The sequence below is a fragment of the Eumetopias jubatus genome, unplaced genomic scaffold (genome assembly GCF_037043125.1).
Source record: "Eumetopias jubatus isolate StellerSeaLion01/CBP00866 unplaced genomic scaffold, mEumJub1_p1.0 scaffold_17, whole genome shotgun sequence".
In the NCBI taxonomy this organism is placed as follows: domain Eukaryota; kingdom Metazoa; phylum Chordata; class Mammalia; order Carnivora; family Otariidae; genus Eumetopias; species Eumetopias jubatus.
The window spans coordinates 72,470,074-72,482,487 of NW_028274823.1; the positions used below are offsets into that span (position 1 = coordinate 72,470,074).

At 36.7% G+C, this 12,414-nt stretch overlaps 1 protein-coding gene across 1 annotated transcript in view; it reads left to right on the forward strand.

Annotated features, from left to right (window-relative positions):
• TSNAX (translin associated factor X) overlaps positions 1–12,183 on the forward strand; it is a 39,238-nt gene extending 27,055 nt beyond the window's left edge. The window contains exons 5-6 of the mRNA XM_028104625.2: positions 7,729–7,856; positions 11,589–12,183. Of these exons, the coding sequence (XP_027960426.1) occupies positions 7,729–7,856; positions 11,589–11,966 (506 nt within the window). The 3' untranslated portion in view covers positions 11,967–12,183. The remainder of the gene's footprint in view (positions 1–7,728; positions 7,857–11,588) is intronic.
• The last annotated feature ends 231 nt before the right edge of the window (positions 12,184–12,414 follow it).

A 12,414-nucleotide genomic window follows, 5' to 3' on the forward strand; every position in this document is an offset into this window, starting at 1 on the left:
TTAAACTTTTTTTACAGGTAGAAAAAGATCTGAGAGAAGGCAGCCTAGGCGCAGAATAGCATGGAGTCATGAAAGTATGGTATGAGGGACTAGAGACTAAAGTTGAACAAAGCATGGAGAATAGCTGAACTGGGGATTTAGTGGGAGAAAAAGTGATTAAAAGTGATTATGTTTTATATGGAATTGAATGTAAAGAAGCAGGTAAGGTGGAAAGGACATGAACTTTTGAAATAGATATGTTTTTCTACTTTGTTTTTTTTTTAAAGATTTTATTTATTTATTTGACAGAGAGAGAGACAGAGAGAGAGGGAACACAAGCAGGGGGAGTGGGAGAGGGAGAGGCAGGCTTCCCGCTGAGCAGGGAGCCCGATGCGGGGCTCGATCCCAGGACCCTGGGATCATGACCTGAGCCGAAGGCAGATGCTTAACGACTGAGCCACCCGGGCGCCCCTGTTTTTCTACTTTGTGATATGGGTGAATTTCTTAATTTCTTAACGTCTGTGAGCCTCAGTTCATCTATAAAGGAAGGATAGTAATACAGTCATGCAAGGTTATAATATACATGAAAAAGATGGATGTAAAGTACCAGATACATCATCTTACATGTAACTGACACTCGGGACTTAGTAAGCTACTACTCATATTTTATTTATATTTTTAAAAAGTCTTGTTGGAGGCTTCTGGTATACCTGCAAAAACAATTAAAAGCAGGGATTTGAGCAGATATTTGTATACTCGTGTTCATAGCAGCATTATTCGCAATATTCTACCAAAAGGTGGAAGTGACCTAAGTGTCCATTGATGGATGAATGGATAAACAAAATGTCATATGGCCATATCATGGAATACTATACAGCCTCAAAAAGGAAGAAAATTCTGACACAATCTACAACATGGATGAACCCTGAGGGTATTGTACTAACTGAAGCAAGCCGATCACAAAAGGATAAATACTGTACGATTCCGCTTCTGTGAGGTACATAGAGTAGTCAAATCCAGAGATCGAAAATAGAATGCTGGTTGTTAGGGGCTTGAGGGAAAGGGGCTTGAGAGGTTGTTTAATGGGTATAGAGTTTCAGTTTTGTAAAATAACAGTTCTGGAAATAGATGGTTGTGATGGTTGTACAATAGTGTGAATGAATGCCATGGAACTATGCACTTAAAAATACCCACTTAAAATGGTAGGTTTTATGTTTTTACCTTGTTTGTTGAGTTAAATACTATTTCATATGCATTTATTTGTAGGAATGCAAACACTTTAGCAAAAGCATACTATTAATTTCTATGTCATTAAGCAGTGCTTTGTTCCAGAAGCAAATGATGTTCCTATTTAGTTGCCATATTGTTTAGTTTCACTAAACGGATTTTTTTTTTTTTTGACATTTCAGTAGGAAGAATAGTTCCTACCATTCTGAATTTGAAAATTACCATAGAGATCATTGTGTCTAGTACTTCTGTTTTACAACTGAGGGGCAGATGTGGAAGTTGGTTGTACTTAGTTGATTTTATTAACTACAAATCATTTTAAGAATGTATTCACTGGAACTGTTTTCCATGCTTTGAATTGGCTCAACTGGATAAAATAATTGGACAACTAATGAATTCAGCCAAATATTTTTTTCCATTCACAGAGGAATATTGTTTTACCATATGTTCTCCTGTAGATAGCTTCTTGGTTAAATAAAGTTCATTAAGATTCAGGAATGGTTTTTATAATACTGGTTTGCCGTATTCACTGTTTGTCCTCCTCTCCCTCCATAGTTGAACTCTGGAACTTAAAATTATTTTTCTTTGATTATGTAAGGCATTTCAACTGTATGGTCCCTGTTCTGAATTTAGGTCCATTTCTACCCTTGGATGTCCCAACAGTCCTTAAAGGACTCTTAAACAAAGGGACATCTACTCTGGGATGCTATCTTTATGCATCATGAAGTAGGTCCTGGAATTTCAGTCTTTTTTTTTTTTTAAGATTTTATTTATTAAAAAAAAGATTTTATTTATTTATTTGACAGAGAGACAGTGAGAGAGGGAATATGAGCAGGGGGAGTGGGAGAGGGAGAAGCAGGCTTCCTGCCAAGCAGGGAGTCCGATGCGGGGCTTGAACCCAGGACCCTGGGATCATGACCTGAGCTGAAGGCAGGCGCTTAACGACTGAGCCACCCAGGTGTCCCTGGAATTTCAGTCTTGAACAGGATCAAGTTCTTAGGATTTCCCCTTGCCAGCGTTTATAATACAACAATATTTGTTCCCACTAGAATGATTTAAGCCACTTTACTTAGAGAGCTGAGGTGGTTAGAATCGTTTTGATGTTGTTTTAAGTAGCAAATTTTCCCTGTTTCCCATTGGCTTTTAAAAAAACTTATAAGTATATATATTATATTTTAATTATTTATATTTTGTGTTTTTTTCAAAATGGGCATTTTTCTCGATTGAATGTTCTCATAAAACATAATTTAAAATAAAATTACTAAATAGTTTCTAAAAAATGGGCCTACCTCATTTAATCATGTTTTTCTGCCGGTTTGCTCAAGACATATTAGCCACTAGGGATATAACTATGAGCAAGGTAGTCATGGTATTGCCTTCCTACCAAGGGATCAGTGCTAAGACATTAGATAAGGAATTTTACATTATTTAAACACACCTTTGATTAGTGCTGTAAAGGAAGGGCATATGGTACTAGGAGAACATATAATAAGGGTTTGGCTTAGAACGGGGTGGTGTCAGGCAGTTTCTTCAGAAGATGACATTTAATGGAACTTGAAAGGATTAGTAAGAGTTTATTAGGTGAAGGAGTGAGGAGAGCATGGAATGATGCTGAGGGAACAGCATATAAAATCTCTTGAAGCAAGAGAGAGGGCACAGTATAGATGAAACTGAAAATGATAGGGTACAGAAGGTGAAGGAGAGGTGACAGAAGTTTTGTATTATATACACACTTACGTTACGTGCATTTGGCGAAAGCATTCTGCCTTACCAGGTATGCCATTCTACCATTTCACAGTTGAGATTCTCCAGAGAAGCAGGACAGAGAGCGAGTGAGGGACTGATTTATGTATTTTAAAGAATTGACTCTTGTGATTGTGGGAGCTAGCAAATATGAAATTTCCAGAATAGACTGGCAGACTGGAATTTCAGTAAGGAGTTGATGTTGCAGTCTTGAATCTGAAATCTGCAGGCTGGAAATACAGCCTGTTGCAGTTGTGGGGCAGAATTGCTGCTTCTTTGGGAAACCTTATTCTTTGTTCTTAAGACCTTCAGTCTCTCCTCACCCTCATTATGGAGGGTAACCTGCTTTATTCAGATTTATTGATTTAAATATTAATCACATCTAAAAAAATATTTTCACAGCCACATCTGGACTGATGTTTGACCAAACAGGTGATCACCATAAGCAAGCCAAATTGACAGATAAGATTAATCATTCCACACAGTATTGCCATAGGAGAATAGAGAGTAGGCTGGTTCAGTTTAAGAGATAACCTCATTTCTGATATCTTCTACCTTGAATTGCACATTGGAATTCATACCTTGACTATCAAATCAACTTGAGGTTATAGGTGTATAGATGTGATTATCCTCCAATTTTTAAGCTTACATTGGCTTATACCCATTAATCCAAGATAATGATTGCTTGGCAATGTCAACCTTAGCTTGAAGGTTCAGGAAAATTTATGTTGCCACCTTCAATTGATACATGATACAGTCACAGTTCTTATGCTGTCTCCCATCCCTATCAATTAACACGTGTAGAACAGGAACGTTGCCACTTGTGTTTGATTCTAACATTTAAAGTACTGCTATTTTTGCTTAACATGGCCCTGAAAGGTAAGCCAACTGCAGGAATTTGGGGACAGGTTATACCTAAAATACTGAAGTAGTGATTTATACTAATGGAAAGTTCATATTGTAGACTACATACAAGTCTTGTACTTTTGTTTTTAAAGATTTTAAGAACAATTCTGACATTATGCAAATATGGGTTTGTGTACCCATCTTTGAAATTTAACCTTTTGTGAGTTATAACTTGCCTATAGCATGAGTTGAGGCTGATGTAGGTGGGGGATGAAATTGAGCATGTCTTATTAAGCCATGTTAATGATTTTGCTCTGTATTCTGAGAGCCATGGAAAGCATTTGGGCTTTAAGCAGGGGAATGATGGGATAGTTCTTTATTAAAAAGACAAACATTCAGTGGTGTGAGAATGGATGAGAAGAGGTCAAAAAGTGGATGCAGGGAAGGCCTTAGAATTGACAAAACAAAGAGGGGGACTGCATTTGGAAGGAAGATTGTGAATTCATTGTTGGACATGTTGATTTTGAGGTCCCTCTGATGGGATTGTCAAGTACGTATTTGAATATATGTGACTCTAAGCCAGAGATGTAAAGTTGAGGGATGGCAGGGGTAATTGAAGCCAAGTGTAGGTGAATTTGAGAGAGCTTGGGACTAATAGAGGCAGAGAGTAAGAAGATCTGGCCAGAGAGGTGGAAAAAAGGGAAATCAGGAGATGATGCTATCAAAGGGACCAAAGGGAAACTTGTTCAAAGAATTCCTCCTGGGGTGCCTGGGTGGCTCAGTTGGTTAAGTGTCTGCCTTTGGCTCAGGTCATGATCCTGGGGTCCTGGGATCAGGTCGCCTGTGGGGCTCCCTGCTCAGTGCGGAGTCTGCTTTTCCCCTCTTCCCCTCCCCCCTGCTCATCCATGTGTTCTCTCTGTCTCTCAAATAAATAAATAATAAATCTTAAAAAAAAAAAAAAAACCAAAGAATTCCTGCTTTAAAGTGGTCAAAATGCTGACTGGTGCTAAGATTGAGACCGAAAAAAATGTCCCTTAACCTTATTAAATAGTATAATCTTTGTGAGAGCTGTTGTGGTGTAGAGATAGGCTCAGGGTAGGGTGAAGTAGGTTGAGAAGTACGAGGTGAGGTTATTGAGGAATGTTGTAGCCAGCTACTTTAAGGAATTTAGCTCTGAAGGAGAAAAGAGAGAGATGGGGGCAATAGTTGGGAGGAAAGAAGACCAATAGATGGGAGAGATCTGAGCATGTTTGAATATTGACCATTAGCATCAGATAGAGAACACAAAGTGGAACATTGAAGGGAGAATCCATTTTAAAGCTTCCTGCTGGGATTGCATCTTAAACCTGATTGTGGGTATTGTGACTGGCCTCAAAAGATAGAATACCTCCTCTATAGTGATAGGGGTAAAGAAGAAATAATATAATTATTTATTTTCCTAATTCCCTATTGTATTCGTCAGGGTCCAACAGGAAACAAGCTGCACAGTAATTTGAATAGTGTAAGTTTAATGTAAAGAATGAACTGTGTAAGGGATTACCTGACAAGAGGAAAAGTATATTCTAAAAAGGATAGGAATCTCGGAGGGGGCAGCCACTACCCCAGAGCTAAGGCAAGGCATCTAAGAAAGGAGCAAATCCAGAAGGGTATACCCCTCACCCCCTTGAAGGCATGGCCCATTGAATGGCGGAGAAGTCTGCTCACTGGGAAGCCACACTCAAGGAAATGCCATGTGCTTCTGGTTGCCTCCCATGGAGAAGGCTGCTAGGAGGGACACAGAGCAGGGAAGAGAGCTTTTTCCTCCTTTGCTTTGCTAACAGTGCTCTCTACCAACAAAGTTTAATATTGTGCCAGCTGAAACGTTTTAAAGTCCACCTCCATTATCTGAAATAGAGCTGAGGGGCGCCTGGGTGGCTCAGTCTTTAAGTGTCTGCCCTCTGCTCAGGTCATGATCCCAGGGTCCTGGGATCGAGCCCCGCATCGGGCTCCCTGCCCCACGGGAAGCCTGCTTCTCCCTCTCCCACTCCCCCTGCTTGTGTTCCTGCTCTCGCTATCTCTCTCTGTCAAATAAATAAATAAAATCTTAAAAAAAAAAAAATGAAATAGTGGAGATGAGAGTAAATTGACAAGTGACATCAATTATTGATCTTTTAAACTTTTTCTACTTTTTTGCTGTATGATGATAATGATGAATATCCTTGTATGTAAATCTTTGTGCACATATCTTCTGTTTAGCCCTTTCATAAGAGCTGACCCTAGTAGAGCATATTCAGAGATGCAGTGAGTGGTCCTTAGGTTTTGTTCTTCCCTTTTGTGTGCACGAAGTTATTTCTGGAAGGAAATGAGAAGTACAGATTGTCTTTGGGAAAGAGAACTGGGTGGTCACCTATTCTTAAAACTAAAATTTTACACAAATATTTCTTATTGTAAATGTAAAAGATGTTATCTGTTCTGTTAAACTTAACTTTATTGTTTCATTTCTCAGCATGCTATGGTTTATGAAACAGTGTCCTATTCTATCATGTCCTGTTCTGTCAGCTGAAGGCACTGATTCCTGACCTTGCTTTAACATCACTTGTGGCTCAAAATGAGTCAGGATATTTTCATTTAGTAGTTTCCTCTTACTGCTATCAAAACCAGGTCATCCATTTCCCTTTGTTTCTTTGACCCTTACGTGGCATTTTGATGTAATGATACCACAATGGGGTGAGTCTGGCAAGTTGCTGCCAAGCCTGACTTTGAGTGTCAGCACCGGGAGGGCTCTTCACAAGAAGTGTTAGAGAGACAGCTTGAATGTGATGATTCTACTCAGTTCTGAGTTTTCTTTCTGTAGTCAGAATTCATTCTCCTCTTCTTGTTTTTAAAACAAAGCGTTTACAAAGAATACTAAGTTTCTTAACAATAATAACAGTCATTTTAAGAAATATTTTTTCCTATAAATATCATCTTATAGATTATGTTATAGTAAAATAACATTGAAAATTGTGGCTAGAGACTTAAGTTGTTTTAAAACACCTGAAAAAGTATTTATAGCACTATTTTTGACCTTTACCAAAATTTGTTTTTATTTCAGTGTTAATTTTGTAGAACTTAGATCTGGTACAAAATTGTATTGCTCATTAGGTTTTTTGTTTGTTTTTTTAAACTTAAACTACTAAAGCAGAAAAGAGTTACCTATTCTTAGATCCAGTAGGAGGAGAAAAACAATATTTTGACACTTAATTCTGTATTATATAGTGCTTTCTGCCTATTAAAATTTCAAGAAAGATCCAAATGATGTTTAATTTTATGCCTTGTTTGATTAAATCATTCTGTTTTGCTGCTTCAGGGAGCAAAAAATAACCCACTGTATAGTTTCTGTTAAAGCCTAAAGACTTTTTATAATAGCGTTTTCTTAAATTCTTTAAACAGTTTTTTTCTAAATATCTTTGACATTTCTCCGTAGAAAGAGAGTAGATTTTTAAGACTAATGACTCATGAAGTAGAAAGAGCTTGAATACATTTGTATTTGAGCTGTCTATAAAGTTCAGTCACAGAAATGTTTGTTGTGTTCAGTACTAATCCTTACCATCTATCCCCAAGTAATTCTTTGTAGTCTAAGTATTGAATCCAGTGTTACCATTATATTCAGCATCCATTAAGCTTTAAAAAAAATTATTTATTTATTAGAGAGAGCTAGTGGGAGGGAGAGGAAGAGAGTATCTGAGGCAGACTCCACACTGAGCGCGGAGCCTGATGTGGAGCTCGATCTCACAACCGTGAGATCAGAACCTGAGCCGAAACCAAGAGTCGGACACTTAACTGACTGAGCCACCCAGGTGCTGCTCCATTAAGCTCTTGTTGAGCTAGGTGATGAGCAATTTGACATTCTTTATTAATGACAGTCTGACTAATTCAATGGTTGTTCCTTAGTATCTTTCTTGGTTTTTTCAGGGCTGCAGGAATATGTGGAGGCTGTCTCTTTTCAACACTTCATCAAAACACGATCACTTATCAGTATGGATGAAATTAATAAACAATTGATATTTACAACAGAAGAATATGGAAAAGAAAATAAGACCGTAAGAATTTAAAATCATTTCACATTTATTACATAATTTATATAACAGTATAGTGATGGTGGGAGATTTGCTGGCTAACAATGCTAAGAATATTGAGATGGCAGCGTCCTTTCTAAAGTGTGGTTTCATGGATACCCAACTAAGGAAATGGCCTTTAAAAAATTTTTGCTAGTGGATGGAACAAGAATTACTGTGGCTATGTTGGGGGAAAATAATACTATTTATCTAAAGCACTGCTAAGTGGTTACTGATAAGTCAGCTTTTGGTTTTATTGTGCTATTTACAATGTGCCCTTTGTAAGCACTATCTCATTTAGTTTTTTTATTAACTGTATGAGGTTAAGAATTGTCACCCTCATTTTACAGAGTAGGAAACAGGCTTTAGAGAGTTGAAATAACTTATCAAAAGCCACACAACTAATTAAGGGTGACAGCTAAACTTTGAAACCAGGTGTTTTGAAATCTAAGCCAGTGCCCTTGTCCACTCTGCCAGTATTTCTCAAAGTAAGCTACAGAAACCCCTGCACCAAGTATCTACCTCAAAGGAGTGTTTTATAGGATTTGATTTCAGGGTTTTAAATTAGGCAGTGTATAGTATATGACACGTAAGTGCTCACTAGTTGTCTTTATAAAGTTGATATAAAATTGTTACTATATAGGGAGAGCTGTTAATCACTTACTAAAGTCATAAAGTTTGTATCTGAAAATTATGTAGCTGTTCTGAATTAAGAAAAGAGAAACTTTTGCAGTTTGACTTTTAAATAAATACTATTTTTCCCCTGGGTTTCAGTATGTAGTATTCAGGCAACGAAAGGTGAGATTTTGACTATTTGATACTTCCTGAGATACCAGTACACTTAAGGACACAATTGGACAGTTTTTCCTATCTTAATTTTTCATAATTTTTTATTACTTTTTTAAACACTACTTAGCCAGGATGGCCAGGCAGAAGATGGAGGAAGCTGTAGAAATAATGTTTTCTTGAATATTAACTAAAATGTTAACTTTGAAATGTCAGACTTAATTTGGCATGACAAATATAACTTACTTTCTCAGTTTTTAAAATTATATGAAGTTTATTAAGGAGGACATTCATTTTTGAGAAGTAAAATTCCTTTAGGTTTTTTATTAGGGAAGATTGAATTATGGAAAGAAAGTAAGCCTATTTGTTCTTCTTAAATATATTAGAGAAGTTACTGCACCCTCTTTTAAGTTCTTTCTAATTCAAAATGGAAATATCAGGGCAAAAATGTAAAGAAAAACTGAGAGTAAATGCATTGTTCTCAGGATTTAGGTAGTAAATTATTCAAAGATTATGGTGTCATAAAAATTCATATATACTTTTCAAATTAAGACCACATTCATAAATAATTTTTCCTTTTAGTGCTAAAGATTCTTGGTGCTGAAAATTCTGGGAATTTGATAGGGGAAGGTATTGTGTCCTGACTTGCCTACTGAGAATATTGTTAAGACCATTTAAATTTTTAAAAATGTTTTACTAGAAAAAATTTCAAACATACAGAAAAGTAGAGAGAATAGTAACATACGGACATCCATGTACCCACTACCTGTATTCAATAATTGTTAATATTTTGCCATATTTGCTTTATCAAAATACTTTTCACTATACTACTTTAAAGTCAATTATAGATGCCATGATATTTCACCCCTAAATACTTCAGACACATCTTGAAAAATTGCATTTCAAGTAATTTTCTTTTCTCTAGTTTTTAATACACATTATCAGTAAAGCAGAATTTATTTCCTTGACAGTTAGTTGAAATTTGTTGAATTTTTAACATGCTTTTTTCTCTAAAATCAACTTCTTAGTCATAACCAGGGAATTCTGTCTAATGATAGAAACAAAGAATATTAATATTTGCTTAAGCCAAAGTTATTTTTATAAACAACCTATAAAATGCAGTCCTCCCCATTCCCCCCGCCCACAGTCTACCCTTTCTAAAAAGATGCCAGTTCTCCTAAGAGTTGATAGAAACAAAATAGGTAGTTTTATGTCATGTTGTTTCAAAGGCATATAGGAAGCTGACTTTGGGTACTTACCTGGTTCTGTCATTAACTAGCTCTATTACCTACTGCATTTCTTGGACCTCACTTTTTGTATCTACATTGAAAGGATTAGACCAGATGGTCTCTGAAGAGTCCAACGATATCGAGTGATGTTAATAAAATCTAACTTTGACTCTGTCATTTCCTTGCTTAATTCTCAGTGATGACTGTCTGTTACCCCTGGGTAAAGTTCACCTTCCTTAATGTACTTTCTTTCTAGAGTCATCCTATACTACTACTCATTTTAAACTTTACCCAAGGAAATAACTCATGAGTTCCTCAAATACACAACACCGTTCTCACCTGCACGCCTTTGCAGTTCTCTCTGCCTAAAATGTCTTCCAGTATGATTGCAACCTCACCCAGCTATGTCTCATACAGACTTTTAATAATAATGTAGGCCTCTCCTCTTCCAGAAAGGCTGCAATAGAGAGAGGGAAAAGTTGATGTGGAGAGAGGAGATGGACGTGATGGTGACGGTGATAGCAGCTAACATTTATTGAGTATTTACTTTGTGTGGGCATTATGCCAAGAACTTGGTAAATGTTATCTCATCCTTAAAATAAACCTCTGAGGTAGGTACTGTTATCCCATTTTACAGATGAGGAAACTGAGGTTTTAGAGAGATGAAATAACTTGCCCCAAGGGCATACACCTTATGAAGCAAGGTCCTGGAAGAGGTGGGAGGAGATGGGTCAAGGTCATTTGGAAGAGTTAACCTCAAACAAGAGGAGGGACAACTCATCATCTGAGACTGGAGGATAGAAGGTAAAGATGGATGTGGACATAAATAAGTTTTTTTTATTTTGTTTTGTTTTGTAGGATAAGGTCATTCAGAGAGCTTGTGCCAGGTGATCTGGCAAATGGCCAGGTCAGTGAAAGTAGACAAGATTGTCTACTGAGAGTGGAGAGATTTGGGATTGTGTAGGGGGCTGAAGAGAGTGGTAAATGTTTGGAATAGTGTTTGAAGAGACAGGAGAGAGAACTATAGAAATAAGTAAAAAGGATTGGTGAGTATTTGTAGCAGTACCAACTCTGTGTAGTTGTGATTACTTTTTTTTTTTTTTTTAAGTTTGGTGGTGGTACTCAGCCACTTGAATAAAGCACTAGCACGAGTAGATTTTAATAGTGATTCAGGGTATTGTGTCTTTGTTGGGCAGTGCAGAAAAAAACAACTACAAAGGAGTCTAAAGGAACTGAGGAGGATGTAGCAAAAGAGTAATAAATCATGGTGGTCAGTGCTAAGTGGGGATAGAAGAGGCCAGAAAGGGACTAAGTGATTTAGGAAAACATGACTGGATCACAAACCTGGAGGGTTTTATGATTTGTCATTTAAATAAGTAAGTGACTGTCATGCAATAAAGTCATTAGGCTTTGTTTAAGAATGTTTTAATTTTACTTTGTATGTCAAGTGAAGTTGGGAATAGTTAATTTTAAAATGATACAGTATATTAGATTACAAAATTATCTTGAAGTCATTTACTTCAACTTTCTACCCAGGGCATGAATTCTTCTTGTAACATCCCAAATGGTCATTAAACAAAAAAGATCTTTTTATTAGAGATTAAGTATGACTTGATTTTGTGCCTTATAATAAATGAAATACATACATATTCACTCTTTTTCACGTTGTATTTTCTTTGTGTGTGTGTGTTTTCTTTACCAGCCCTCCTCTGATGCACAGGATAAGCAGTTTGGTACTTGGAGACTGAAAATCACACCTGTTGATTACCTGCTGGGAGTGGCTGATTTAACTGGAGAGTTGATGCGGATGTGTATTAACAGTGTGGGGAATGGGGACATTGACACCCCCTTTGAAGTGAGCCAGTTTTTACGTCAGGTTTATGATGGGTTCTCATTCATTGGCAATACTGGACCTTATGAGGTTTCTAAGAAGTTGTATACCCTGAAACAAAGTCTGGCCAAAGTGGAGAATGCTTGTTATGCCTTGAAAGTCAGAGGTTCAGAAATTCCAAAACATATGCTGGCAGATGTCTTTTCAGTTAAAACAGAAATGATTGATCAAGAAGAGGGCATTTCCTAGAATACCATACTTGGTGGTTATTCTCTTGAGAGACCAGTTTGTAAGACTGTTATTTAGTATTTCGTTTGACTTTATTGTGGCTTTTACGTAGAAATGTTTTCAGTTGTACTTGTTTTAAATTGTAAACAAGCTGTACATAAATTATCGAGACGAATCATTTCTTATATCTTACTCATGAAAGTTTGCATATAAATGTTTGCATATTTGCCTATTTCAATTTTTGCTGGCTAAGTTTCATCATTTATCTTTGTAATGTGAACATGCTTCAGAGTGCACTTTCTACCATACCTATTTTAATTTACATTGTGTGAAGTTTGGAGTGGTAATATTTAGTGGAAGCCATTTATAATTTAAGTTGGTGATTTTGTTATATATAGAAAAGATGTCTTAGTTATACATCTGGACTTGAGCTTCCTGTTTAAATTTCTTGGTAATATTTTGCCAAGCC